Raw genomic sequence first — 27,485 nt, 5'->3', positions numbered from 1 at the left:
GACGTCGGGAATAATGACATCATCGGAATCTGGAGGGCCTATTGAATAAAAAATAATGCCTATGAAGGCTGTTTGTTTGTGTTTCTTTGTATTATCCAGTCGCTCCAGGAATATTACTACTAATAATAATACAGTCACGAACAGCACAAGCACAAAGAGCTGTGAGGGAGAGAAGTAGAAGAGGGTCATTCGCATAATTTCGCTCTCCTGTCACGCCGAGGTGTTCTTCCGCTTCTCAGCTGTCGGTGCTCCCTGAGCAGCGTTGGTAAACAATAGCGACTCTTTAATACTATTTATCTGTCAAATAGGAGTCTTTAGAAATCTCCCGAGTGTGGGATAAAAGGACGGGAAGGTGAGAATGTAGTAGCTTGTGATGACCTTGTTTCATTTCCTGCCACTTCAGCTTAGAGACAGCGCTGTCGGCATTCGCCAGACCCCCTCGCCGGTCTGGTCTGAACCGGTTCGGAAAGTGCGCGGTCTCGTGCGCTCTGCAGACGTCTCTTGCAGAACTGCGGAGCGCGCGATCCCTCCAGGCTCGGCCCCCCTAGTCTCCCCTCATTGGTTGGCATTATAGTGGCTCGCCCACATCTTCCGCGTGCTTTTTGGGCAGTGATACAATTCGCGAGCTGCGATTGGTTACATCCTCTTGAAACCTTTGTTTTGGGGCAGGCCCCGATAACCGTGCACGGGCATGCGGATAAGTGGAGTTGTAAACGAAGCGTGTGCACTTTTCAGCACCAATACCTCGTGGATAGCAGCCAAACCTATAGAAAAAATAGTTGTTCGGGTTAGTTTATTGTAAAAAAGCCGACAGCTTTGCTGTTTGCAGCACTAAACAGCCGCTGTGAACGCGGGGATTTTTTTTTGCTAGCAGCTCTGACCCGGCTAACGGAAATACAAAGCGCCAAAGCTCGTGCTTTGTTTGCCCCGGTGGCAAGAGCTGCATCCCCACATTTTTGCGGGTAAAACCGTCGCTCTCTCTTCGCGCTGTCGAATTAGCTCGGTGTGGGCTCAACAAACTGCACCAGCGAAAGACTAAATGGCAGGAAGTGAAAGAAAACAAAGGTGATAAAGAAGACTGTTTGTCCAAGTCGGTTCGGTCCAAACAGCGGTTGAGCCGCAGTCCTGCTGTTAGCCACATCGCAGCCTGTAGCCGCCGAGGTCTCCATTGTGTGACCATCTCCGCCCGACCCTCGAATCCCGCGCTGCCACCGGTCACCTGCTGCCTCCACGCCCACAGTTGTTGTATTTTCAAACGGATTTCTTTTTGAAACAACGTACGCCAAAATGTGTTCTCGAGTTTGGTTCTTGACCGACCGGCGCATCAGCCAGGAGTATCCACAAGTCCAGATCCTCCGGGCGCTGAAGGAGCACTGCGCCGACGAGGACGTAGAATTTCGCTACCTCCTCATGGATCAAATCGTGCTGACGATCAGCGAGGGCCAGCTAGGCAAGTATCACACAATCGATGCGCGGTCGTAAATCGATATACAGTTTGGTTTTCTTGTTTTATTTGAGATCGGTATTACCTATAAGTGGTAGACTTTAATTGTTTGGAGGGGGTTGCACACAGCTTGAAAACAGAGCCAGGGGTTGGCTCGGTCTGCCTGTTTGCAAGGAAGCGAAGTGTAAGCATGGCCGTGACCGCCTAACCTACTTTTCCAGCTAGACTGCCTCCAGAAGGGGAAGGATGACGCTTGATTTAATTTCGCTGAATTCGCTGCAATACCAGCACTGTTGCAAATTATCTGAATTACCCGGGCAATAAAAGCTAAAAGAAAAATGTGTTGTTTAAATACCACAGAGACCTAGTTATTAGATAAGAGGCATTCATCAGTGAGCTGTTGTAATTTTGCTACAGAATGCGTCTCTTGATAGCTCAGGCTGTAGGTTCTTTGTTATTATTTATTTTATTTATATAAAAATTGAATAATTTAAAATAGTTAAAATTGACTCCCCAAGTAATAGGGAGAAAAAGAATAGGGCATTCAGACTAAATGCAGATAAATGACAAGCAAATCTTTATCGCGCCAATATCGGGATTTTTTTGTTATTACCTGATACTGAAACTATGAGGGTGAAAACTACCACTAGATATAAACATGCATCAACTTGTTCTGGCTTTTCAGGGTTTTCTGTACATATTACAATATTTATACAACCAACGTGATCACCTATTTTCAACTTTTTTTTCTTCTTTTATTTTCATTTTGAGCTGCTTTGTCCGAAACACACGTGATTCTGACTGTCATGTAACGACAACATTTCATAGAAGTGACTAGGGAGGCCTCAATAATGTGATGGCAACAGCAGGAGCTCCTAACAAATGGATGAACAGGGAATTTGTCAGGCTGGTGTGAAGTGGGGATATGTCACCAGATGAGAGGAGCTGTGTGAAGGTCTCAATTAACACAGAGATATTAATTGAGACTATGTTAAAAACACATAATTTTAGGCTGACATTAGTGCAGGGTGAAAAATGGCAGTGGTTAAGAATGTGGGTAGGGTGTCCCTTACTAACTTACACTGTTACATTAAACTGCTGTATAGTATGGCTCAGTCAAGCCAGGCTTTACACTTTAAATAGGATTTCACATGCAAACAGATGGGCATTTAAGTGGCAGGCATTACATTTAAGAAGTTACAAATAATCACACATGTTATAGCACAGCCCACAGAATAATTACCAAGATAAATAGAGCTAACAATTTTCGACATATATACTCTGGACCCTGCACATTTTTAAATGCAGGTGGACAGCTGTCCAACTGTATAGCTTAACAAGCTTCACATGAGCAAGGCAGTTAACATGGCTTGTAGTTCGTAATCTGCCTAAAGTAAATGTCTTCTGAGCCTTGGCTTGACATCACAGATTAACAGCCAGTGAACAGATTGGTTGCGCTGTGGGATTTCTACACAGGAAGCCTCAGACTACATGGTCAGATGCTTGGATCCTGTAGTGTGTTTTTTCTTTATGCACCTGGCAATAAATGCAGTTTTATTTATTTATTTATTTATTTATTTTTAAAGATATGGATTAATGCTCACTGGATTACAGATACAGATTCAAACTGTAATTGATAACATATCTGTGTCTATATATTGTTTTTTGTATCCTTCCAGGCCGTATGGGCTGTCATTTGTGTTAGCATAAAACAGCAGCCATAGGCACTTGACAAGTTTAGGCAAATGTGGAACAATTGCTTAAGGATATACAGCTACATTTGCAGTTAGAGCAAAGCAGTTGGTCTTGTTTCTACGCTGGAAACACAAGTGATATTTCACTGTAAGTGTAATCAGTACTACGTGTTCCTCCATTTCTGTGTGTTGTTTTGATCAAATTTACATTTGCGCAAAAATGTATGTGCAGTTTACATTTAACATATTAGTACATCTTACTCCAAATTCAGTGAAGTTATTTCAGCAAAAGTTGTATGACAGAAAACATTTGAGAAACAAAAGTCCCTCATATCACAACTCATCCAGGGATGAGCTTTGACCTGTGAGGGGCATAAACCATTTCTTCTTTTAGCTTAGGTCAGAATAATGTCAAAATCATAAAACTGATAACACCTTTACAAGCAGAAGTTTTAAAGGTTTTCTTGCTTCATTTCTGCATCATTTTTCTTTTTTTGTTTTTAGGTCAGGTTCAGGTCCACATTCCACACTAAAGTTAATGAGTTCAGTGTGTCCCTAGGAGGAGCTATCAGTGGAGCCACCCCAACATACACGTCATTATATTTTAATGAGGAATGGTGGCCCCTCACAGCTAAACCCAGCATTTAGCAAACTGGAGGGATTTCGCATCTTGTGATTGAAAAAATTTAAAGATAGACTGAATCCATGATCCATGCCAGTGGGCACACTTTTACTGAGATGATAAATGCAACACTTCCATGTCAGTGAAGCTGGAACATTGAGGCAGGTTCGATATCTTAATTTACCAACTGAGAGCAAGAGCAACAACAGACACTAGGGTTTAGATAGAATTTTTGTGTGGCTGTTCATGAAGCACAAACTCTACATTTTATGGAAAAAGAGTCCTTTTGATGAACAGTATTGCTGTTTACTTGATATGCATCACAGAGTGGTTGTTAATTATTGTACATTTGATAAAAGAAGTGAGTTAATGAACTAAATAAGGGCTATGTGATGGCTCTTTATCACAGAAATGCTGCATATCTCTGGTGCTTACCTCATAGAATCTTAGTGCAAAAATTAACAGTTACACTTTATCAGTGGTTTGCAAATGTTGCATTTTCAGATAATAAAGACAGTGCATAAACATTTTTGGGGTGTTGCATGATTGCATATGTTTTCCTCCAGGAAAACGACTTGTTTGTCAATTAGCCAGCAGGATCTCATTTGCAGGTTTTTGCATGTGGCCTGGAAAGGGTTAATTTGCATTTTATTAGGTTTGAGAAAAAGGCTCACAGTTTTTCCATTAGATAGGAAAAAACCCTGCACAAAAGACACACATGGCAACATCTTTATGTTACATGCTAGAGTTAAGATATTTAGTTATGGCTTGTTGTGTAACTCACACCCTAAAAACTACATGAAAACGTTATTCCTCGAATGGTAGAGACTAATATGGCTTAGCTTTTCTTTTTATATATGGTCATTCTGCAAATCGGCAGTTGTCTGTGTAATTTGCATGGTTGCAGTAGCCAAAGAGAACACTGTCTGCTCTATGATTACTGCTTTTTTTTTTTTAACCCTTCCAATGTCATATTTTCTGATCCTGATTGATGTTGATGAACAAAGCCAAAAACAATGAAATGGTGGTGAGGCATTATCACCACCTCTGATTTTTGTCTGACATACAACATGACTGACATGCCACCAATGACAGTCAATGCATGCCACGCAGAAGAAGCAGTGCCTAGAGCAGGGGTGGGGAGCTCCAGGCCTCAAGGGCCAGTGTCCTGCAGGTTTTAGATATCACCCTGGGTCAATACACATGAATCAAATGATTAGTTCATTATCAGACCTCTGGAGAACGTCAAGAGATGTTGAGGAGGTAATTTAGCCATTTAAATTAGCTGTGTTGGATCAAGGATACATTTAAAACCTGCAGGATCCTGACCCTTGAGGCCTGGAGTTCCCCACCCCTCTCCTAGAGCAACAAAGAGCCAGATCTAAACTACTCTAGTTTTACCAGCACATCCGGATGGCAATGAAGGAGAAATTGAAAAGATAGCTCTTGTATAGATAGTATAGAATAGATATGACATAATTCGTGTGAGAATTTCTCAGTAGCAGATTCATGTTTTTGCTGACAAGCCTTTTGGCCTTGTCTTTGTCAAAATGTAAGTCACATGATTCATCTTGTCTGCCTCAAGTGCTGCACAATCCAAATGTTGCAGTGGAGCTACACTAAATGTTCTTGTCTGATCTGTGCTTTTGATAAAAGATATGCAAATAGACACAAAGCATGGTGGCCCCAAAACCAGACCACAAGAAACTGGTGTCTCAGTGGGCTAATGCAAGAGGATGCACAGACGATGAAGTGAGACTGCATTCCGGACAAACAGCCAAACACTTTCACAGCATTTGTAAGCCTGCTTTGTGATGTTGCAGTGGCATGCATAGAATGCTTGTTAGCTTTGTCAGGCGGACTGAAAATATATAATGTTATTGTTTTGTTTTTTTTTATTGTTTTTTTGTATTACAATCATTTTCAACAAATTGCGTCTTTGCTCCTCCTCAACCTGTCCTTACATGTCTGGAGTGAGAAAGAGGAGGTGCAAACAGAAACATTTGAAAGCTTGAAGTGCTGACATATATATTATACATATATCACAAAAACCCATGCTCTAATTATTGTACACCAGGATTTTGGATAGTTTTTGCAGTGGTCACATGACAGTCAGTGCAGCGTGCGCTAGCAGTTGCACAGATGAATAGGAATGATTCATCCGGGTGCCTCGCCGGTCTCTGTTTGGTCCCCCTGGAGATGGAGACGAGCACTGTGGATACTGTCTGTCGAAAACCATGAGACCACATCCCCTGATGCTTCTCACTGTAACACCACTCACATTGGACTCAGTGGCTGCACAATCAGAGCAGTGTGTCTTAAGCGCTGAATAGGGCTGGAGCGATAGTGAATCCTCCTGCTTTAACACTGAGACTGGGAGGAGGAGGAGGAGAGAAAGGGAGGGGTGGGGTTCTTTTCATGGCTTCATACTCCTTTTTTAATGCGCCACATTTTCTCTCTCTCTCCTTGTTCCCTTTCTCTGTGTTTGCTAGAACATACCTAGCCCTTTCATACCAACTGCATTTCTCTTGTTTCACTTCTTTTTACCCGTCTGCGGACACAATGACCCTAAAGTAGTGTATGTAAGATGCGCATTGTGCAGGCGGGTTGCATGATAATAGCTAAGTATCGGTTGTTATTATGCATGCAGCAGCTTCTTTTGACCTCTGATGATCTCAGCCAGGGTCATTACTGCTATTGTGAGCCTACTTGTTCTAAGATGGCTGAAATTCACATCATGGTTGAGGCTAAGTGCTGGGCTAGTGTTCAATGTGTCTCCCTGCTTCTTTTTTGTACTTGAAGTTCCTGCTATAGCACAAAGGTACACATTTGTCATTGTTCAGTGTGCTGTCCATTTGCAATTGATCCTAAAAAATCTGACAGCCTGGCTCTGCTTCAGAAGGCTAATGAATGTTGAAATTAGCCGGATTTGTAGCATTTATAGAAAAAATTATGAAGTCTGTCTAACACCAGCTTTATTGTCCCCATCACAACATGCAAGCCCTTTCATTTATTTCTCCCCTGTTTTTTTATGGCTTATGCTTTCAGAGCTGAATTGAAATGACCCAATCAGAAGCGTTCACTTAGCCTATTGTAGTTACTTAGCTCTCATTTGCATAATAAAAGTGATGTCAAGTTAATGAAAACCAGTGTCATTTTGACTTTCAGCAGGACAGAGCACCATACATTTAAGATCTTAGATCTCTTAGATTTATCAGGCTGTTTTTAAGCACAGTTTTCTTATGTTTGATTAAATTTAAGATTATTACCCTTGGGGTTTCTTTTGCGAGCCCACTGCCCTACATAGTGACAAAATAGTATAGAGTGTCAGTATGTCAGTGATGATACCCGTCACTCAGTCTAGGAGGGAGAAGTTATCCTACCACTGCAAATGTGCATGGGCAAGAAGTACATATTTATATCAGTAGGTGCTGCAGGTTTAAATGGCTTAAATTTACCAGCATTGGAGGTGGCTGGCCTGGTCACATGGCCTGGTCTTGTTAGATTTGTGTGATGACTAAAGGAAAAGTGTCATCAAACACTTAGATGATGGATGGAGTCTTGCTGAGAACTTTCACATTGTTCCCAGGGTTGCATATGACTTTCAGGATGAATTTGGAGCTATTAACAGTGACACATTCATTTGTTGTCTTGAAAATAGAAAAAACAGGCCAGTTGTCGGCTGCTGGTTCTGGTTCCATAAGTTTCAGAAACAGATGAGAAAACAGTATTTATCAAATATTTGTACTTCAACTCAGAATGATAATCTGAATAACTTCATATATGTATGAGGTTGTTGACCAACAATCAAATAAATGAATTAATTGTTAACAAATCACAGGAGTGTTTTTCTAAATATACATTTCTCTCTCTCCTGCCATTTCCCCTCCACCGTTACAGGACTGCGAGCAGAGCAGGAATTGGTGACATCTTACCCACAGGTGGTGATGGTGCGAGTACCCACGCCCTGGGTTCAGTCAGATAGTGACATCACTGTGCTCCGCCACCTGGAGAAGATGGGTTGCCGGCTGATCAACAGGCCCCAGGCCATACTCAACTGTGTCAACAAGTTTTGGACGTTTCAAGAACTAGCTGGGCATGGGGTGCCTCTTCCTGACACCTTCTCTTACGGTAAATCAGTACTTGAGTGTCCTTAAGCTATTTTCACACATGAACGCCGGCCTGGGAGATTCAGATTGGGATGTGTTTCTTATACGTTTCTCAATGAAAATTATCAGACATCGCATAGACTTTGTAGCAAACAGGTTAAAGACTAGTTAAGAAGAGCTCCAGTGCAGTGTGATTAGGTCACACTTATACCTTTGTTGGTTAAACGAATGAATGAAATTTCAGCTCTACATTGCATGCGTGAAAATGGCTTAAGTATAGCATTAATACAGCACATGTAGGTAAATTAATGTGCAACAAACCTGACTTTATTGTTTGTAGAAGTACTCACATATATATAATGCATATATATATAATAGATTTATATAATGTCCACACTGCAGAGTACATATAAGACAAATGCAGAAATAAATACAGATACCCCAGTGAGGTGTCTGTCACAGTGCTCATCACTGCTTGCCCCGTGATATTTAAACCGGGTGAAACTGAAGGTTAATAGAAAACAAAACCGATACTGTCTGAGTAAAAGCAAATGCACACACATAGGGAGTAAAACTGCATCATGTACAGTCAAACTGGCATCTGTTCAAGCAGCAGTGATGTCATTATGAGTTGTGTTTTACATTTAAATCACATAATTTGCATCACAGGCTTCAGTCCACATACATGTGCAGCAATCAGACATATATGTGCGAATCCACATAGTTGTCCTTCAAACCTTTTAATTGTTTTAATACTCACAACATCTGTGAAAACAGTGTTTAAAATAATGCTAAGAAACACAGGATAGCCAAACAACAAATCCAGGCTGCTGTTTTAGTCATTATTCTTGTTGATTTTCTCCGACTATTCAACGGCAGACGGAAAGCTGTATATATATTTCTCCGCGGTTTGCAAGAAAATCCACAGTGAGAGCAGAAAAAAGAAGGACACAGACTGAGTGAGAGAGAAAGGAAAAAAGAAAGAAAGCAGAGGGGGTGTTTGGCCTACATTCCATCCGTTTCTCTGCACAGTAGGCCAGGCGATGCATGCAGAGCAGCTGGAGAGCTTATGTAACACCCCCCCCCCCCAACCATACTCACACGCACACACCCCACCTAACACTCCCCTTCTGATTTTTCAAAATAAAAGACATCACTTCCCCTCACTCCTTTTCTCTTCTATCTCAGCAGCTTATGATCGGAACAACATTTGGTGTCCAGTCTCTCCTTCTCTGAACTTTGTCTTCTTTCACCCCTTGTCATTGAAAGCACATGTGAAGCAGTGCATCGGAAAAAAGCCACGTGACAGGGTAGTTCACATCTGCTCAGTTCACTGAATGGAGCATAGAGACACAGGAAAGGCAAGGAAGACTATATTATTAAAAAGATTTCTACAGTTTTTTAAATGTATTTTTACACATTTTAATCATCTCTCACGCCAGAGCACAGAAAGCTTAAGCACATCTGTTGCTACAGGCTGCTGTTATAAATCAGTGTCAGATACGGTCAGCTGCTTCACATTAATGCCTCCTTCACTGACTCCTCTGTTCCACTCTTATGAATCAAGCAGCAAATAAACGCTCAGGACAGCACTCCTACAGCCTCGCTGTTTTGAGTCATTTCTGTTTCCATAGCAACATGCTACATTCACTCTCCTGCCCTGCAAAGTTGGCTGTAACGTGTGAACCATGCTATCAAACCAAGGACAGTATTTTAATATATTCTACTGTGGGGGACGTGTGTCCCTCGTTTGTGTATGTGTGTGCGTGCGTGGAAAATTTCCTAGGTGGGCATGACAACTTCCGGAAGATGATTGACGAGGCTGAGCCACTGGGCTACCCGGTGGTAGTGAAGAATGCACGTGGCCACAGAGGTAAAACAATCAGCCCAGTACTTCCTGTCATCCATTCTGGTCACAACGCCATAACTCAAAATCCGTACACTGCAACTCCCTCATTGGAGCTCAGTCCACTCTTATATGAAATTCTCTGGCAGACTGTTAAATGATTAGCACTGCGGTGCTGCATCAAACACAAAACAGAAGCTCTTAATGCGTGCAGTGTGGTCATCCGGTCACCTATTTTAGTTTATGGTTAACAAGTTGATCTCAGTTTCCTCTTTTAGACTGAATACACAAGAGGCTTGTGTGGGACCGTTTGAAGCTTTGGCATTAATGTTGTGCTTCCAAGAGATCAGCCCCGGTCTGACCCATTAGCCCTTTCCTATTCATAGTTATTGACAGTCGCTGCTATTGTGTGAAGGAATAACAATGGTCTTTGCTGGCCCAGGCTGCCATCACAGCACATTGTTTAGGAAAGCAGTCACTGGTCAACCACTAACTTGACCCTTTTTATGCGTTAGGCGTCTGGAGGGCTGTTTTTACTCTCTCTGTGGTTGACCATTGACACGAATGAATTCCACTTTGCCCTTCCCTCTCAAGAGCACACATAAAGAAAATACTATTTAAAATATTTTGAATCATTGGTATTAATAATAACTTTATTTGTATAGCGCTTTTCAAAACACAGAGTTTGCTTCACGGTTTGAATAAAAGCAACAGACTAAAGATGAGTACACATTCCGACATACAGACACATAATGAACCATTATGTGTCAACAGACACACAATCATAATCAAAAATAATGAGGAAAAGATTAACTGTCTCTTAATCTATATTGGAGTTGTCAGTAGTCATGTAAGACTATTGACAAGTAGACCCTGATCTGATGATTTGAGAAGTTGGCTGCAGTGACAAGGTCTCAGTAGCTTTTATATACAAGCAGGGGCCTGTCCAAGTAGGGCTTTATAGTTTAATAATAGGATTGTAAAGTGGATTTAGAGTTTCACTGGGAGCCAGTGAAGGAAAGCAAAAATAAGTGTGATATGTGAGCAACAGCTAGTTTTTGCTAGTAGCCTTGCTTGGTGCATTCTGCACCAACTGGAGGTGGGTTATGAAGGCCTGAGAGATACATATGAAAAGTGAGCTGCAACGTTCAAGTCAGGAGAAATGAATGAGCTTAAAGATTCAAAATCCCGGTGTTGGTCAAAGATGACACCAAGGGTCTTAGCAGATGTTTTGGTGTTACTGGCGAGTGGCCTGATGCACTGACTGACCTCCTCAGTTTTTTGTCAGATAAGTAATGGTCACATGTCTAAAAGAGTCACAGGACCGTTATTGATGTTGTGTTTTTATTGCGTGGTGTGCACAGACACACAGCAACCACATGATTCTTCCCTCAGCAGGGGTCAGAGGTCTTGAAAATAAGAAGACAGTGCAAAGCAGTGCTAATTAAGAGAGGCATCTTCTATCCTGTGTGAGAAGCAGTTCTGTGGCTGCTCAGAGGAGTATCCTGTCATTTGTATGACATGAACTGGCATGAGACTTGGTCAGCAGAAGCAGCTACTTGTTAGCAAAGCTTTTTAGGTTTTTCACCCTCAGCTAGCACACCACAAATGACAGACCCGGCAAGCAAATTCTTTTAGTGTGGTAATATCAACACAGCTATATGTATTCAGGCCGCCATGACATAGATCTGTTTAGATTGGACAGACTAGTAAAATATAAACCTTAAGAACTAGCCCTTCCCTCCTTCCTTCCTTCCTTCCTTCCTTCCTTCTTTAATCTTGTGTCCCCTTTGCTTAGGCAAGGCTGTGTTCCTGGCACGGGACAAACACCACCTGACAGACCTTTGCCACGTGATCCGCCATGATACCCCCTACCTATTTCAGGAGTACGTCAAGGAGTCGCACGGCCGTGATGTGCGGGTTGTCCTAGTGGGCGGCCGTATCATCGGCTCTATGCTGCGTTGCTCCACTGATGGTCGCATGCAGAGCAACTGCTCCTTGGGTAGGCAGACATTAAATTACTGAATTATTCCCACTGTCATGGTAAAACTCTCCTCATGTTTGAAAGTCATGTGGTGTGTGAAAAATTATCTTTAAAAAGAGATGAACTTAGTAATAAGTAAAGTATACACGAGTTATTAACAAAGACTTTCATAAAGAGGAACTGGCCTGCTCATAGCATATGTCTGAATTTTGGGTATAATGAGTACAATGCTTCAGAAATGCTTCAGAACTCAACTTTGGGAAAGAGTGCAAAATCAACAGGCTTGTCCTGAATCTACCCTGGAGCGTTCCAGCTGAGGAGACTGATCTTCACTGTCACAGGATGAAAGTTTTAGTTTAGCTGAGGCTTTAATACACTGTGACATATTTAGGACATCAGTCATCAGTCTTCTGCATTCCTGTAGCAAATCTCTTTGACACTTCTAGGGTGAATTTGATGTGGTATTTAATTGTGAAATTAAATATTGAAAATAACCAGAAAACAATAAAGGATCCCAAATTGTCCCCACGTCATTTTTTTTATATAATTACTCTTAATTTATAAAAGATTAGTTGCTTTTTGACTATCTGGGGAAAATCAAGTTGTTGCTCAATCTATCATGAAGTCTTGTGAAAGAATTGTAAATTGTGGTTCGTACTAAAAAGCCTGATGTTCCTTCTTGAATTGTCAGGTGGTGTAGGCATGATGTGCCCCCTGAGTGAGGAGGGCAAGCAGCTGGCCATCAAGGTGTCTAACATCCTGGGCATGGATGTGTGCGGCATTGACCTCCTGCAGCTCAACGATGGCTCGTTTGTGGTTTGTGAGGCCAACGCAAACGTGGGCTTCATCGCCTTCGACCAGGCCTGTGGCATGGACGTAGCAGGCATTGTTGCTGACTATGTCCTGTCAATGCTCCCAAACCGCCTCACTCGCAAGATGTCTCTGCTGTCCGTCGTGTCAAGCACCAGCGAGACCAGCAGCGAGCCCGAAGTGTGCAACGTGCCTTCTGGCGGCGGCTCGCTGCCTGAAGCAGTCTGCAACATGAGCGTGGGGTCAACTTCCAGCGAGAGCGACCCAGAGCTGGCCGAGCCCTCCCAGTCGTCACCCTGCCAGTCCACAGCCCCCAGCCTGCCTGATCTCCCTGACCTAGCTGATCCAGCATACAACTTCAACACCCTCCTTGCCAATGAGATCAAGTTATTGACTGAGTGAGCCCAAACATCTTCATGCTCACACACAAACCTCACAAATGCATTTCAAACACACACACACACTAATGGCATCGACATTCCTTTTAAAATTGCATATCAGTCCAAAAACCATGAAAACAGAAGTGCAGACAAAAAAAGACTCAAACTTAGCTCTTTTCAGATATGCAATATGTAACACTGCTGGCTTCATCAGTCCGTTAAAGTGATGGCACCCTGTCATTCAGACATTATGTAACCACTCCTCATGGCTTCATTCAGACAGAGCCATGGTGTGTTCGATATTTTTGCCATAGAGACGTACAAAAGACCTGCCATTTTCTTCTGATCATTTAGTTCTTTTCAATATTATCACTAACAGCAGGGTCTGAGTGTGTGGTACCAAAAACGAGAGCTCTCTTCTGCTCCTCCGGATTGGAAATTGCAAAAATGAGTCGTAGAACAATATTTTAATATTATTGGAAATTAGATTTTTATATTTTTTTGCCCAATGGGGCATTTGCTAGAAAGATGAGGAAGTCATAAAGATGTAAAGCTACAAGGGGTGAGCTTGTCCGGTTACAGTTGAGGTTTTTATGTCAAAGTGATGAGGGTGCTCATTCACACTTGAAGATGACACATTCAGTTGCTATCAGATTAATGGAAAGGAGTGCATATCTGAAAGGGGCTGTCCTGACACATCCATGGACACAAACACTAAGACATCTCATGCTTACACAAAAACAGAAAAAACAAACAAACAAAAAGAGATCTGAGGCTGCTCCCCTGACTCTCCTCTCTTTACATCTCTATTCCCAAAACCACAAACCCCACGATCTAAACTTAAATTGCAGCATGAGGTTAGACTGGGATACAGAAATTAGTGCCAAACTGGCCTTTATGAGTTCCTACATGGTGTTTGTGGATGGGTGAAAGCATACACCTGCCATGTTTTTAATCATCATATTATAACAACATTATTTTACATATAATCTCTGTTGTCATATAAAAGGTTTTCTGCTGAGACTGCAGTCAGGTTTGGTGAATTGGAGGTGACATGAAGTGTTTTCAGTTAGTAGGGATGCTAGGCGCACTACTCTGTCAGTTCCAGTGCAGTGATGTAGTGCTCAAGCTGAGGACACAGGAGAGGACCCGCAAGCATCCTGCACAAACAGGAGCTGTAAAAGATTCATGTCAACAAGCACCAGATGTGTTTGAGTGGCAAAACTGGAATATAAAAATGAACTAACTGCTCAAATTTTAATTTGACATTCCTATATAGTATGTTTGTTTAGCCTTACCAGCAGTAGCAGTCTGCTACTGATGGCCACTAAATGCCTGGCACTTTATTATTTTTTCTCTCTCTCTTGCTAAGGTGACATATTTAGGAAAATTTAGACAGAGTGTGAAAGCTGCATCTACACCTGTAAACAAAATATACCTCAAATATGTGACTTCTCACTGCCATAGGATAACAGATATTCAGACATACAATACATATCAGCCAGGATCCTTGTGGTTTTAAATGGCCCCTGACATGCTTTATGTTTTTCTTTTCTTTTTATCTTTTATGTAAATATTTAGATAATCAATTAACTTTACCGTATATTTACACCCAGGCAGATTAGACTGGAATAGCTGAAACAATTGCCAACAGTGATATTTTTAATAAGTTGTGGGGTAACTCTTGTGTATAGACTTTCAATATTAAAAGGCACACAGTGAAATTTGGTGCTAAACTTTCTGGATTTGGTCAGATGAGCCTTCTCAGCCATATTATATGTAGAACTAAGCATCCTAGCCCACAAAATAATGTTGGCATAATGTACAAAAAAAAAAGAACCCTATATTTTTAAAGTCTTCGTAAATATAATTTAGCTTTTTTTCCTTTCCTGAGAGAAGAAAAGAAAGGAAATCCAGGGATTAGAGCAGCTAAGACCTTTGTGTTTACTTTTTTTTTGTTCCTTTGAATTTACCTCCTGTATGCCTCCTTAAATGAATAACATAGCTGTAGGGTGTGCTGCGGAACCATTCACTAAGATTTAATTTACAGGTATGATCAAAAGCACAAAAATGAACCCCAAAATTGTTTCACATGGTGACGGTCATGTTGTTAGGCTTGTATAACGCTTTGTGCCGAACACAACTCAGGGAAGCAGCCTGGATCTCAGCCCTGACCCCCAAAAAGGCATGACACATCCATCCAAGCTAGAGACATGTCTAAAACATAACACATACCTGCAAGCAGACAAAATATACATAAACAACAATGAAAAAAAAGGTTGTAAACTACAGTGTAAGACTTTATGGTATATACCATGGTTAACATGCACTTTTTTTTCCTTGCTTGTTTTATATTGTTCCTCGTTTACTTCCTAATTTATGGTATTTTTAAAGAAAAAAAAGTGGTTTGTGTGCACTAATATTGTGTCAATAAAGTGAAACCGCTGTGAAGCTTGATTTTTTTTTTTTCCTTGTGTTGTGGGCCCAATTTACTAACTGTCTGGACTCTTAACAGCGGGCCCCTGCTGGAGGGTGCCAAATCAAAATCTGCCAGACAACCAGAAAAGGAAGCTTTTAAGTCTGCTGTCAAATGATCACAGTGTCTCCACTGAGGAAAACAACATCATTTACTCGACTGTGATGTTTGTCCAGTATCCATATGATCAAAGTATCTGACAAACTGTGAAATCCGCTGATGTCCACCCTCCTGATGCGGGAGGGCTGGTGGGTGTGCTCATCAAATCACATCCTGACATAAACGCTTGTCTGGTGAACTATCTCCAGTTGTCGTCCCCCATTCTTTGAAGTATTTGTCTTTGTATCGAAACCTGCGTCATTCCACATCGTGTTCATAGGTGTAAATATAAAGATCACATATCTTTAAAAGTCATGATTAGCTAGCCATAGGAAAGAGTGGAATGTTAATTTCTCTCTTCTGGCCCCTGCTTGAATTTGTATTTTATACATGATCCATCTAGCCAATGAAGGTTCACTAAACTGTGCTCCAGTGACTTTAAGAATGCCAGTTCATCATCTGGTTTTCGTTGGGAACACTGTTTGAGGTCAAGGTCCCAATTCTGAGTGATTTCTTTATGCTTGGTCTGTATAGATTACTGTTATAAAGTAAATAAACGGCATGGAAGCTACTGAAAGGAACAGGGGTACCACATGCTAGCAAAACAGGGAAGGAAACTGATTGGCCTGCATGAAAGTTGGCCAGTTTGGAACAAACATGTAGGGACCTCTGGATGAGTCACTGTCTATAACAACAGTGCACAAACTTAATATTTAATTCCGAACTGCTGCTAATGTATTCAGAAATTGAAAAAGGGAATATGGGAAAATCTGAGCGTTTCCGTGTTTGAATCTGAATGCCAAAAAACTGACCAACAACAAATGTTTTATTGTATAAATTCAGTGCAAATTACACAAGTAGTGAGATGACTTTAAAACTGATTTTTTTGATATGAATAATTGTTTCAGAATTGTACATAATGTGTAAGATCTCAGCAATTAAATGTCTGTTCTGACATGAACCTTGGGTTTGCTAACAGGTTTACAACACTCTTTCCATTGCAGGAGGACGATGCAATGTTTTTGCCTCTAAAAGTGCAGCTCTCTTGACAAAACGCAGACACTGGAAATCTTTAATTATGTCTGCATTTGGCGAATTGGTGTAGAGGCTCCAGGTTGCTAGGTACAAAACAAGCAAAAACATTGCATCACAAAGGTTTGAGCAAATGCCCTTGATCATTTTTGTGTTCCATAACATTTTGACAGTGTTAAGAAATGGATCCCAAAAAGATGTAATTCACTAATGTTCAAAATGATGTATATATATCCCTCCTTTTTTTTTTTTTTTTAGATTAAAATAAAGATGAGTCATTATCCAGAACAAGTGAAAATGTGTCTTTTTTCTTTTAACTGTATCTGTGCATCTATTTTTTTATCCACTCTCAATAATACTGTACAGCATATGGAAAATTTTGCATTTGATTGTATATTTTCATCATTGTGGGGCGGCACAAATATCCTTATTAAAGAGCAGATCTCCAAGCAGAGCGATGGGCAGGGCTTAGTACTGTGACTCCGCAGAGCCAGGATGTGGGACTGTGTGGAGTATCTTCACCAGTTGCAGCAGGGCCTGGATGGGCTCTGTCAGGTCATGGTCTGGTATCAGCTGGCTGGCCTGCAAGGCTGTGCTGCCAAATCCCTGCGCCTGGCACACAGAAACAAACACAGCAACTGCAGCTGTTAAACCCTCCAGAGAGAGTAAATCTGCCTTATATAATGATATCACTGAAATTGGACCGCAACCCAGTTGACTTATTTACCCCACTTTACCCTTTAGTAAGCTGGTCTGCTTGGCTGTTATGTTATCCTTAATAATTAGGAACGTTTTGAGCAGCATTCATAAAAATAGCTGCAATTTGTTAATAGGAGTTTCAGTATTATATAGCCAGGTCAATAACACTTTTTTTGGGGTAATTTTGCTTCCATTCACTAGCACAGTGACTTTTAAAGCAAACAATGAAGAGGTGACTGTGGTGCAGACTTTCAGCATTAAATTGAGGGGTTTATCCCAAGTACTGCATTCACTGTTTTAATGGAATTGTAGCCATTTTTATACCCAGTCCCCCATTTCCAGAGCCTCAGTAACTGGACAAATGACTGACAAACAGTTTCATGCCTGGGTGAGGCTTGTGTTCTTTCATGTTTTCTGGATCTAAATATCTGAAGTTGATTTTCTGATTTTTCTGAAAATAATTAAATGAAAATTAAAAAATATATAAAAGTAGATAGATGAAACCAAGATAAACCAGAATGATGAGAGGAGAGAATTATGGAAAAAGATGGAAACAGCTCGTGACCTGAAGCATACCACATCGTCTGTCAAACACAGTGTAGGTGATGTCATGGCATGGGCATGTATGGCTGCCAGTGGAACCAGATCACTGGTTTTCATTGTTTATGTGGCTGCTGATAGAAGGAGCAGGATGAATTGTGAAGTATATTTGCCCATACTCTGCTTAGATTCAGCCAAATGCTGCAAAACCAATCAGACAGCTCACAATGGATAATGACCCCAAAGCAAACTGCAAAAGGAACTCAAAGAAATTAGATATTACTCAGTGGCCAAGTCAAGTCACCTAATTTAAACCAAATAGCAAGCGTTTCAGTTAAAAATATGTCCTTATCCAAAAACCTGGACATAACTGCATCTACCCACAGCTCCCTTGGTACCATATACAAAGCTGATAAGACTACAGATAGGCTCTTTTATCTAATGTTCAGAGAAACTACTTATATTTTCCTTAGAATAATAATGCATCCAAATCGTGATAACTGTCTGTTCTTACACTGATGTACTTTTATAAGTACAGCACTAAGACAAAAACCCAGAGACCTGTAACATTAACATTACTTTACACAATACCAACTGTGAAACAGTATCACTTTGTAGTGAATACAAGGAGAAAAATCATGATTTAACCAGGGTACCATGGCACACGTGCACACACACACACACACACACATATATACAGTATATATATATATGGTTGGTGTAGCTGTTGATTGAGTAAAAGAATATCTAAGTGCACTGGATCTTGCCCTGCCTATAAGCCACCAAATAAAAATAAACACTGAAAAAAAAAATCCACATGTGTATCATTGCTCCATGCTTTATCTTATGTTTACTTGACCTTAGAAGTAGGATCCCATCAGATTCGTACCAGCCTGATACATAACGTGCTTTGCTGTTTGCTGTGCAGATAGACCCCTATGGCTTTATCTGCCTTGTCGCCTGACATCTCAAAGTTAGAACTGACACACACAAAGAGCTGCCACTTTAAGAAGAGACGAGCAATCAAGGCCGCAGTCAGAGCGTTGAGACAGTCCCATCAGCTAGTCCTAAGTCCCACCTTATCGTGAGACTTAGCAGTAGACAAATAGAGATAATCCCATCTTCAGACAACACAAGTAGGAAATAGGGAAATGGGGAAATGGGTCACGGTGGCAAACTAAACTTCTAATACCTCACCAGGTGGCTCACCTTGAGGAAGTCTCCTCCTAGGAACGACAACATGGCCAGGCAGTGGGCCACCACTGCAATCCGTGCTGGGTCTTTTCTGGTGTCTTTCTGCTCAAACTCCAACATAGTTCTCAACATCTCATCCACTTCAACTCGCTCGGCTTTGTCTGATTGAAAGGCATGGACACAAAAAAAAGCATGTCGTCTAGTTTATTGTGATCTCAAACATGCTTTACCACCTCAAACAATGAAAGAAAGCAAGTGACATGCATGTGTTCAAGTTTGATCAAAACAAACGCCTGTCTGTATGTCTGTGTTGTCCCTTGTAAACATCCCAGATAGCATGGGAAACTGTTTTGCTGACAGGCTTAGCATTATATGTAGGGCAGCAGCTGTGATACTGGGCAGTGGCATGGATGCTGCACAGCCACAGTAGTGTCAGCAGTGGTCTCTAGTCAGCTCTAAGCAAGCTTGCGTAAATCTGGGGTTTAGCTTTCAGATTGCACAGCAAGACACACTCCAAATATAGAAGTGTTGACCTTATTTTTTCAGTGATACTCCAGTGGAGCTGTTGGCTGTTGACAGTTTGGAGCATGAATGATGGACTGGTGATGTTATTGTCTGATTCTGCTGAACCGCTGAATTGACTAGATTGGTTTTATAACCTTTTTATACCATATATACAAAACATATATGCAGAGTGGCTGCAACAAACCATAAAAGGAGTCCACCGGTGGATTTTGGATGCTTTCTTTGCGAGTCTCGAGATGTCTGGTCAGGTGACGGTGCCAAATACGTGCCACCTACAATATGAGCAAAAGAGTATGAGTAAAAGGCATAGAAGATAAATTTAGTCTCAAGAGCAATTAGAACATAACTGACCTCAGAGTACAAGGAACGAACAGTGGGCATCTTCCCCTGCTTGGTAAACACATCAGCCATGAGAAAGTAGCCCCGAGAGGTGACTGTGCTATCCAGACCATACTCCTCAGTAGCAAAGTAGATCTGGGGAAATCAAGTTATATACATACTGATGCATACGACACAAAACATGTGCAAAGTGCTTATTGTTGCATTCTCTGTTAAAATGATCTCACGCTGCTTAAGTAATGTTGAGGTCCAGGTTTTGGGGAGGCCAGTCCGTAACTGATCTTGTTCCATTGTTTGTTGTTCTAACCAGGTTTGCTTTTACTGCACTTGCAGTGTATTTGAGCATCAATGTCATGCTGATAAACCAATCAGACACTTTCCAGATGCTTTTGAATGGTGGTATTTGACTGCTATCATTATTTCAATCAATTTTGACAAGATCCAAATCATCACTCCACCATGTTTTACAGATGGCTGTAGACACTCCTCAGGCTTTTCTCACTGTTTCCCTTCCTTAAAAATTTCTGCTTGTCAGCCTTCAACTGCAACTATTTTTGATGGTTAATAAACCGTAGATGGATCAACTCAAGGGCCAGATGGTTCTCTTAGGTTATGTGACAAGTAGATCGTTTTTCTAGGCCACTTCTTCTTTTGAGTTCCCCTTTTCCAGTTTCCTCATTTTTCTTTTAGGACACACAGCACACCAGGACAAGATATGCCAAGTTTTCAGCTTTTCAGAAATCACTTTGTTAGTGCAAAAATACTATTTTGTACCTCCCACATTGTGCTGTCTTTGGCATTTTGCATAGCTTCAAAAATGATGTGCTTTTGTGAGAGGCTGCTAGTAACAAAGTACCTGAACAATGAAATTGGCTCTTTGCTAAGTTGTCTGCTTTGTGTAGACATAACACTGGTTCATATCTTTGAGTTAGGTGCCATAGTTATGCTTGAATGATTCACGGGTCAATGTTAAATGGCTTAACAAACAAGCAAAAAACCCTCATTCTTGTGAGAAGAGTCAGGTACAAGGACTGGATTAAAATGAGTAAAAAGAAAACCTTGAAAACTATTGCTCAACACCCCTTTAAAATTCCAAGAAACTCTAATTCAATACACAATACTGTATCGTACTCAAAAAAACATGCTCGAGCAATAAACAAGCCGTTATGGATTTCATTTGGTTAGCAAATTGCTTCTGCTCCTCACAATATCAATAAAGTTATGAAACCGGTAATGTGCTAATTATGACACAGACATCATTTGCAAAGTTATGCAACGCAGTCTCCAGGTCTCCGGTCGCCACATGGAGGCGGCCCAGGCTCCTGTGGAGCTGGTGGTGGATTGTGAGACCACATTTTGGACTCTTCAACACTGCCCACTCTGCCTGGGACAGGAAATCTGCCACAAGGTCTAGATTACCCAAACCTGGAGATGCACACACACACACACACACATGGTCATGCATGAAACATCACACGATAAGAGAACATTTGAACTGAGAAGCCATTTTGTGCTTGTTTCTCACCCATGTTGGCTTCAGCCAGCAGCAGGTAGGCAGGGACCAGCTGGACGGTGTTAGGGCCATGAACGTCTATGGAACAGCGCAGGCAGAGTTGAGCAGCAGGCAGAGCCTCTTGGTGTTTTCCCTCAGATAGCTTGCTTTGAGCCACCAACCTGCAAATCTCAATAAGCTCTGCCTATATAAGAAATCAAATCCAAGATAGGCATCAAATTAAAATATCTTATTTCCTCTTAAAATAAAACACTATCTCAGTTGTCTATACACTAATGCCTCTATTTGACTGTTCCGCTCAGCTGTAACACATATTTTTTCCAGAATCTATATTTCCAAAATTAAGAGCTACAACCTAGACCTGGACCTTGTGCACCATAATGACAAATCATATAAAGAAAAAGGGAAAATAAACCATTCAAGGAATAATAATATAGTCCTTTTTTGTATTTTCTTTGACAGTAAGAAATGCAACCTATACTCAAACTTCAAAATTTCATATTTTTTTTCTCCTAATATGTGGTGCCAGTGATTTCCACGCATCCTCACCTTTTTAATTTGTGCTTCAGTGTGACTGGTCTGTTGGAGACTGCGGAGTGTCAGGGCGCGGATGGGAACAAGAAGCTGACAAATTCTCTTGTGGATCCCCACCCAGTCAGCCTGCTGGTGCTCTGCAGCACTGGGTGTTTTAAAAACCACAGGTCATACGGTCATATTTATATTCTCTTAAGCCACTTCAGGACTTTGTGAGAAGCATTTTTATGCATAATAAATCTCCCCCATGCACACTGAGGCTGATGTTTTCCTGGCAATGAAGCTATTGATAAAGAATCACGATTTATGACATAAGCTGAGCTGCAGCTCATACTTGTTGAGAATGATTTAAACATATGGATCAGGCTCACCTCTCTTGTCCAGACAGATACTATATGTGTGCTTGACTGTAAAAATCTCTCTGTGCAGTAACAGCTTGTTTGGATTCTGCTAACATTTTCAGGGCAGAGTCTCTCTGATTCAGGAGAGATATCATCTGAGCACACAGAGGGCATACTAAATTATATGCCATTACATAACTGGTCTGTAATTTTGTTCATCTGGCTCTCCTCTTCTGCACACTTGTGTGGAAACTGTCCTGCTTTTCAGCTGGGGTTTTCCCCCCTACTGTGAAAAATGTGCGCTCATTCCAGTGTACTTGTGGTTATATGGTCTTCAGTGTGAAGCAGCGAGCTGGACCTAGAAATCTGACCATGTCATATCAACAGTAGCACTGACACAGCTTGTGCTTGTGAGAGTACAGAGACAGACAGAAAGGCACACACAGAGATAAACACAAATCAAGTGGTCTCTTCAGGATGTACTCTCTTGTCCCCGCTGAGCTTTCTATGCAAAATACACCAAACAATCACCACACACATAACTCGCATGCCAAAGTAGGATGACTTAAGACTAAACCATTTTAACCTAAAGCCCTATTCTGACCCAGTTGTATTGCTCTGGCTCAATCCATGACTGGGAATAGCTCAGTATGTTTGCTTCACGTGTAATTAAAGACTTTAAGAATCCTGAGAACCTGATTCTTATTGTCTGAGATATATATATGTGTATCTATATTTATATCTATGTTTTTTTTAAGTAAAACCAAAAATTGTGCCTCTCATTCGCCCATTTTAAAGGCTGAAAGGATGGCAGCCACAATAAGTGTCTGTAAGCTGCCTGAGACTGGCTTTAGTTGCTCATCCCTTTCCATAAATCCCCACAGGGAGTGATCTCGCCACATGCTCCTCTTCACTACCCACATTGTGTGCCAACGGGGAAACTGACTAGCACCATGTTATGGTCTGGAACCGCATATAAAACAGTGTCAAAGAAGGTAACGTCGTGTTTACATAAAAGCTGAAGCTCAGCAAATTATATTATGAAAACAACACGCAGGCAACAGAACAAAAATAAGCGTTGTGGTAATGTATTTTCCAGCTGTTCCGCTCCCTCCTCATGACAATCACACTAAAACGCCCTCCTTACCAACGTGTTATGTATGTGTGAGCGTGGGAGGGGGAAAAAACATGGCGAACGCTGCCACCTAGCGTCCAACCCGTAAACACGGTTCTGACCAAACCATATAAACTAAACACAATACATGCCTTTTAAAAATATATATATATATATATATATATATATATATATATATATATATATATATATATATACCTATATATATAAATAACGGGTCAGTCGTTAGCACGGGCATAGCCCTGATAAACTGAGCTTACCAGTAAAAAGTGACTCGACACTTGCTACATTGCAGGCGGGCTTCTCTTTGGCAAAGCTCGCAGAACTTTTCCGCTCCTTTGGGCAAGGCAAAAGGAATTATCGCGGACCCTTGAGATTCAGCTTCCATTATTGCTACGAAGCTCGTTTACGAGTCGGTATGAGCTTAATTTTGCAACATAAAAAGTAGCTTTTAAGCTATTAGCTTCCAAAGCTAGTACCAATTAGGTTTCCCTGTTTAGTTTATGGTTGACATGGCAACAGCCTCAGCAGTTTCCCTCCCTGATGTAAAGCTGGTTTGAAAACATAATAGAGACTTAAAGCTTTGTGGTTTTGTCCGATATTTATTAAGAATATATATTTATACATAAAAAATATTAGGGGAATAGGCAAATTAAAAGAAATTCAAATGTCTCTTAATAAGGCCAGTGTCACTTACTTATGGATTACTTTATGTGGTTGGCACATGACAGTGAACAGTAACAGTGAATAACAAAATACTTTTTGCAGTGAAAATGTCTCAAAATAGGCAAGCATTAAACCTTTTATATCCTAAGTTTTTTTTTTCCTCTCAGCATACATGTCTACACAAATAAAAACATCAGCAACATTTTAAGAAACATAACATAGGCACGTGCCTCTTTCCAACAATAGATGGGGTTGACATTGTGTTCCTTTTTTAGATCACTACTTCTTGCGCAGATGGATGTATAAGACGCCGCTACACAGCAACAATGGGACACACACCCAAGCCAGGATGAAGCAGTAGCCAAAGTGTCCTGTCAGCTTCTTTTCAAGGATTTCCTTGTTGTGTATTGCGTAGATGAGCGCTGCAGAAAAGGCTGTCAGGCCTAAAACACATACACAAAAAAACATAGACACAATAATAGTTGGTTAATGGGACAGATAGTAGAAACGTTTGTAGTGTTAGTACCTACTAATTAGGTCACATAAAGTATAGTGGGAGCAACAACAGCATATACTTTGGATGACCAACACAGATCCATGTCATTCACATTTTATCAGGAGTAGTGGTTACTGCCTCAAAGAAGACATTTAAAAACAGGGGTGATCTCAAATATTTCAGGTGACATGTTTAAAAAAATAAATGCACATATTCTAAATGACAGTGGAGAGGCAGATCTGGGGATCTCTGCTTAGACTCCCGCCCCTGCTTTCCAGATATTTTTATTTTTAATAGTATAAGTCATATGATTACAAAAAAAGAAACATTAGCATTAATCTACCAGTTAAGTTTCCACAAGCAACTTATATGTAGCAGTTTTGAGTAGCATAATAATAAGCACTATTTAATTTGTCATCCTTTTCAAATGTCCTAATGACACAGTGGCACTATATTTTGCAAGCTGCTTCACTCCACTGTTACCTCCAAAGATTTGACACAGTCCAGTGAAGTAGAAGAGACCGCCCCTAGACATGGTGAACAGCAGACCCAGGAACACCAGGAAGGAGACCGATGAGAAGACCACCGAGAGAACCATTAAGACCTGCACTGCCTGGAGCCATTCTGAAGAAGTAAACCATTCCCTGAGTCACATTTTTACCTTGAGGGAGAGCTATTTCATTTTACAGCAACAAAAACTTACGAGTTTCAGTGTTGGGTGAACACAGCCAGCTTTCTGTGGAGTTGTCATACCTGCAGCTGTGCCATAGGTCTGAGTTTTCCATCCCTTCCCACACCCACCAAGACTTAAAAAAGAGATCAGACATTACACACAGAGTCAGCTATGTCACACATACGAAAAATAAACACTCACCACTTCCTAAAGTTGACTGTTACCTTCTCCATGGTTGCAATAATCAGTATTGCCAGCGTGATGAGATGCAGCAGGGTGACAAACATCAGCAGGTACGGCATTTTTAATTACCTGCCAAAATCAAACACGACATTTTTTTAGGTTTCCTGAGCCACTGGCATCCGGCGCAGTAAAGGAAATTGTGTGTGAAGCTTTTAATGTGTTTGTTGGTTCCACAGTGAAAGCCAGTGTTGGGCACCTTTCCTGTTTTTGAAACTTTAAATGGAAAAATCTGAGGAGCTGAACAGAGTTTTCTCTGTGTTACATAAGACCACAGAGAAGTTATTTCTAAAACTTCTCTTTGACTGGGCATGTGTGTTTACAGCCTACAGCAGCAAAATAACCTGTGGACCCAGTGAAATCTAAGTAGCGCCAAAATAATTACTCAGTTAACCTCTCTGCTCTTCTGAAGGCTTCTTTCATCATGAAAAGATTAATGGTCTGAAATTAATTCACATTTAAATGCGGATTGAAGCCAAATCTACTTGTAAACTTCAAAATCAGTCTTAGGGGGAAAAAAGTGTTTTACAAAGATTTGACATTGTACTTTAGTGTACAAAACTGCTAAACTGGCTGTCATAGCAGCTAATAGTTAAGAGTTCTTTTAATTTCATAATAAATATAAATTCAAAGAGACAAAAAGCAGAGGAGGAGGAAGAAGGAGGCTTACAGGAAAAGAAGAAACAGGAAAAAATTGCCTGTAAAGATCTTTATCTGAAGGAGAGGACAATTTGGATGGGCGGTGGAGTCACAATTACTCTCAAATTATGTCATTCCGCTTGAGTTCACCCATCGCATTAAAGTGCAAAGAAAAAATCAACTGAAAATGATCATTTTTGTGTGAGAAACCTCAAATACAGATATTACAGTAACACAGTGTGTGATACAATCACTGCCTTTAGCCAGGCTGATAAATGACGTGGTCTACAAATTGTTAAATGTTATGTTGTTGGTACCTTGTTAAATCACTTGATTTAACAAGATATTTAGAGAAGTTGCTTCAAAATTCAAAGAAAGCTGTACTTACCCTGGATGTGGCTTATTCACTTGAACTAGATCTCAGCAGCTTAGCAGCAGCTTCCCCGCTCTACACTATAGTAGCCCCTCTTGGTGGTCCACTCTTTTCTCGCTTAGCCACACCCCCTTTATTTTGGTCACTTACTCCCAAAGTTTCCAGGGTGAACGCCCATTTCCTCTCTGCAGCACAGAGCTCCCTTTTGCCCTGACTCGTCACCATCCAAAAAAAAGTCTCAAGTGAGACCCGCCTATATGCAGTGGAGACACATAAAACCACATGAAAAGATTTCTTCAGTAAACAGCCCACTTAAAGTGCTCTCCGGTGTACGTGCTGCCCTACCTCACTCATTCATGTTGGTGTAGACATGAAAAATAAACACTCAGCTGCAACATAGCCAGTAGAGACTGCGCTTGTCGCACATAGAAAACGTGGGGTTTATAAAACAAATGGCATAGACTGTTCAGGCATTTATATTAATATGAAAACACTGTTTAGAGCAAGGGTGTCAAACATAAGGCCACGGGAGCCAAAGCTAACTCAAATTCAGCCCACGGCATGAGTTTGGAAAATGTGAAGGAAGGCATCAGTTTTGAACTTTAAACTATATTTTCTTAATTTTTCTACATTCATACTACAAAAAAGTATTTAAGTAATAGAAAAACAATTAGGTTTGACAGGATTTTTTTCAGTTAACTACTACATAAATTTCAGGGGGATTTTTTAGCAAGAAAAAAATTGTTGTGACTTAGCAGAAATCTGTTTTCTGGGCAGATAGCTACCAGAGCCTTTCCTGCAAGTGTGCAAATTTATTTATTACAACTTCAGCCAACTTTTGTAATAAAAGTTTTTATTACAGCTTTTCACAGTTTCACAGTTTCACAGGGAGAGAGCAGAGTTGTTGGGGAGTGTTTGTAGACAAGTTATTGTCTTCTGTGCAAAACCTGGGTGACTGCAGCAATCTGCTACCGACCACAGTAATGTCGTGGAGGTTTTACAGATACCTCTTTGTGACTAATTTCAACTTGCAACTGCCCTCTGGCAACCATTGTCAGCCAGGCTGGGAATATAGATTTATT

General features: G+C 40.9%; 3 protein-coding genes across 3 annotated transcripts; 1 reads left to right on the top strand and 2 right to left on the bottom strand.

Moving 5' to 3' along the window:
• Positions 1-660: 660 nt before the first annotated feature.
• Positions 661-15,340, top strand: rimkla (ribosomal modification protein rimK-like family member A). Its single transcript, XM_031726410.2, has 5 exons — positions 661-1,450; positions 7,661-7,891; positions 9,656-9,742; positions 11,514-11,717; positions 12,391-15,340. The coding sequence occupies exons 1-5, from the start codon at positions 1,288-1,290 to the stop codon at positions 12,909-12,911; spliced, it is 1,206 nt and encodes a 401-aa protein (XP_031582270.1). The 5' UTR covers positions 661-1,287; the 3' UTR covers positions 12,912-15,340.
• A 932-nt stretch (positions 15,341-16,272) lies between these two features.
• On the bottom strand, positions 16,273-23,838 carry zmynd12 (zinc finger, MYND-type containing 12). The gene is made up of 8 exons (XM_031726411.2): positions 23,577-23,838; positions 21,856-21,985; positions 21,319-21,490; positions 21,049-21,218; positions 19,806-19,928; positions 19,639-19,726; positions 18,945-19,090; positions 16,273-17,108 (listed from the first exon to the last, which is right to left on the bottom strand). The coding sequence occupies exons 1-8, from the start codon at positions 23,702-23,704 to the stop codon at positions 16,965-16,967; spliced, it is 1,101 nt and encodes a 366-aa protein (XP_031582271.1). The 5' UTR covers positions 23,705-23,838; the 3' UTR covers positions 16,273-16,964.
• Positions 23,839-23,898: 60 nt separating this feature from the next.
• LOC116309755 (epithelial membrane protein 3-like) lies at positions 23,899-26,543 on the bottom strand. The gene is made up of 5 exons (XM_031726448.2): positions 26,419-26,543; positions 25,376-25,463; positions 25,182-25,284; positions 24,962-25,102; positions 23,899-24,425 (listed from the first exon to the last, which is right to left on the bottom strand). Exons 2-5 carry the CDS (start codon positions 25,451-25,453, stop codon positions 24,262-24,264), a joined length of 486 nt encoding a protein of 161 aa, XP_031582308.1. The 5' UTR covers positions 25,454-25,463; positions 26,419-26,543; the 3' UTR covers positions 23,899-24,261.
• Positions 26,544-27,485: the final 942 nt, after the last annotated feature.

Source organism: Oreochromis aureus, linkage group 20, assembly GCF_013358895.1.
Source record: "Oreochromis aureus strain Israel breed Guangdong linkage group 20, ZZ_aureus, whole genome shotgun sequence".
NCBI classification, from domain to species: domain Eukaryota; kingdom Metazoa; phylum Chordata; class Actinopteri; order Cichliformes; family Cichlidae; genus Oreochromis; species Oreochromis aureus.
This window is presented reverse-complemented; position numbering and strand designations above follow the sequence as displayed.

Excerpts from the sequence above, each read along its gene's own strand:
- zmynd12 (XM_031726411.2), bottom strand. The coding sequence starts at position 23,704 with ATGGAAGCTGAATCTCAAGGGTCCGCGATAATTCCTTTTGCCTTGCCC. Across the intron at positions 21,219-21,318 it reads GCTGGCTGAAGCCAACATGG|GTTTGGGTAATCTAGACCTT; the intron begins GTGAGAAACAAG and ends GTGCATCTCCAG. Across the intron at positions 17,109-18,944 it reads TAGGAGGAGACTTCCTCAAG|GCGCAGGGATTTGGCAGCAC; the intron begins GTGAGCCACCTG and ends TCTGTGTGCCAG.
- LOC116309755 (XM_031726448.2), bottom strand. The coding sequence starts at position 25,453 with ATGCCGTACCTGCTGATGTTTGTCACCCTGCTGCATCTCATCACGCTG. Across the intron at positions 25,285-25,375 it reads TTATTGCAACCATGGAGAAG|TCTTGGTGGGTGTGGGAAGG; the intron begins GTAACAGTCAAC and ends CTCTTTTTTAAG. Across the intron at positions 25,103-25,181 it reads TTCACCCAACACTGAAACTC|AATGGCTCCAGGCAGTGCAG; the intron begins GTAAGTTTTTGT and ends TTACTTCTTCAG.
- rimkla (XM_031726410.2), top strand. The coding sequence starts at position 1,288 with ATGTGTTCTCGAGTTTGGTTCTTGACCGACCGGCGCATCAGCCAGGAG. Across the intron at positions 7,892-9,655 it reads TCCTGACACCTTCTCTTACG|GTGGGCATGACAACTTCCGG; the intron begins GTAAATCAGTAC and ends AAAATTTCCTAG. Across the intron at positions 11,718-12,390 it reads GCAGAGCAACTGCTCCTTGG|GTGGTGTAGGCATGATGTGC; the intron begins GTAGGCAGACAT and ends TTGAATTGTCAG.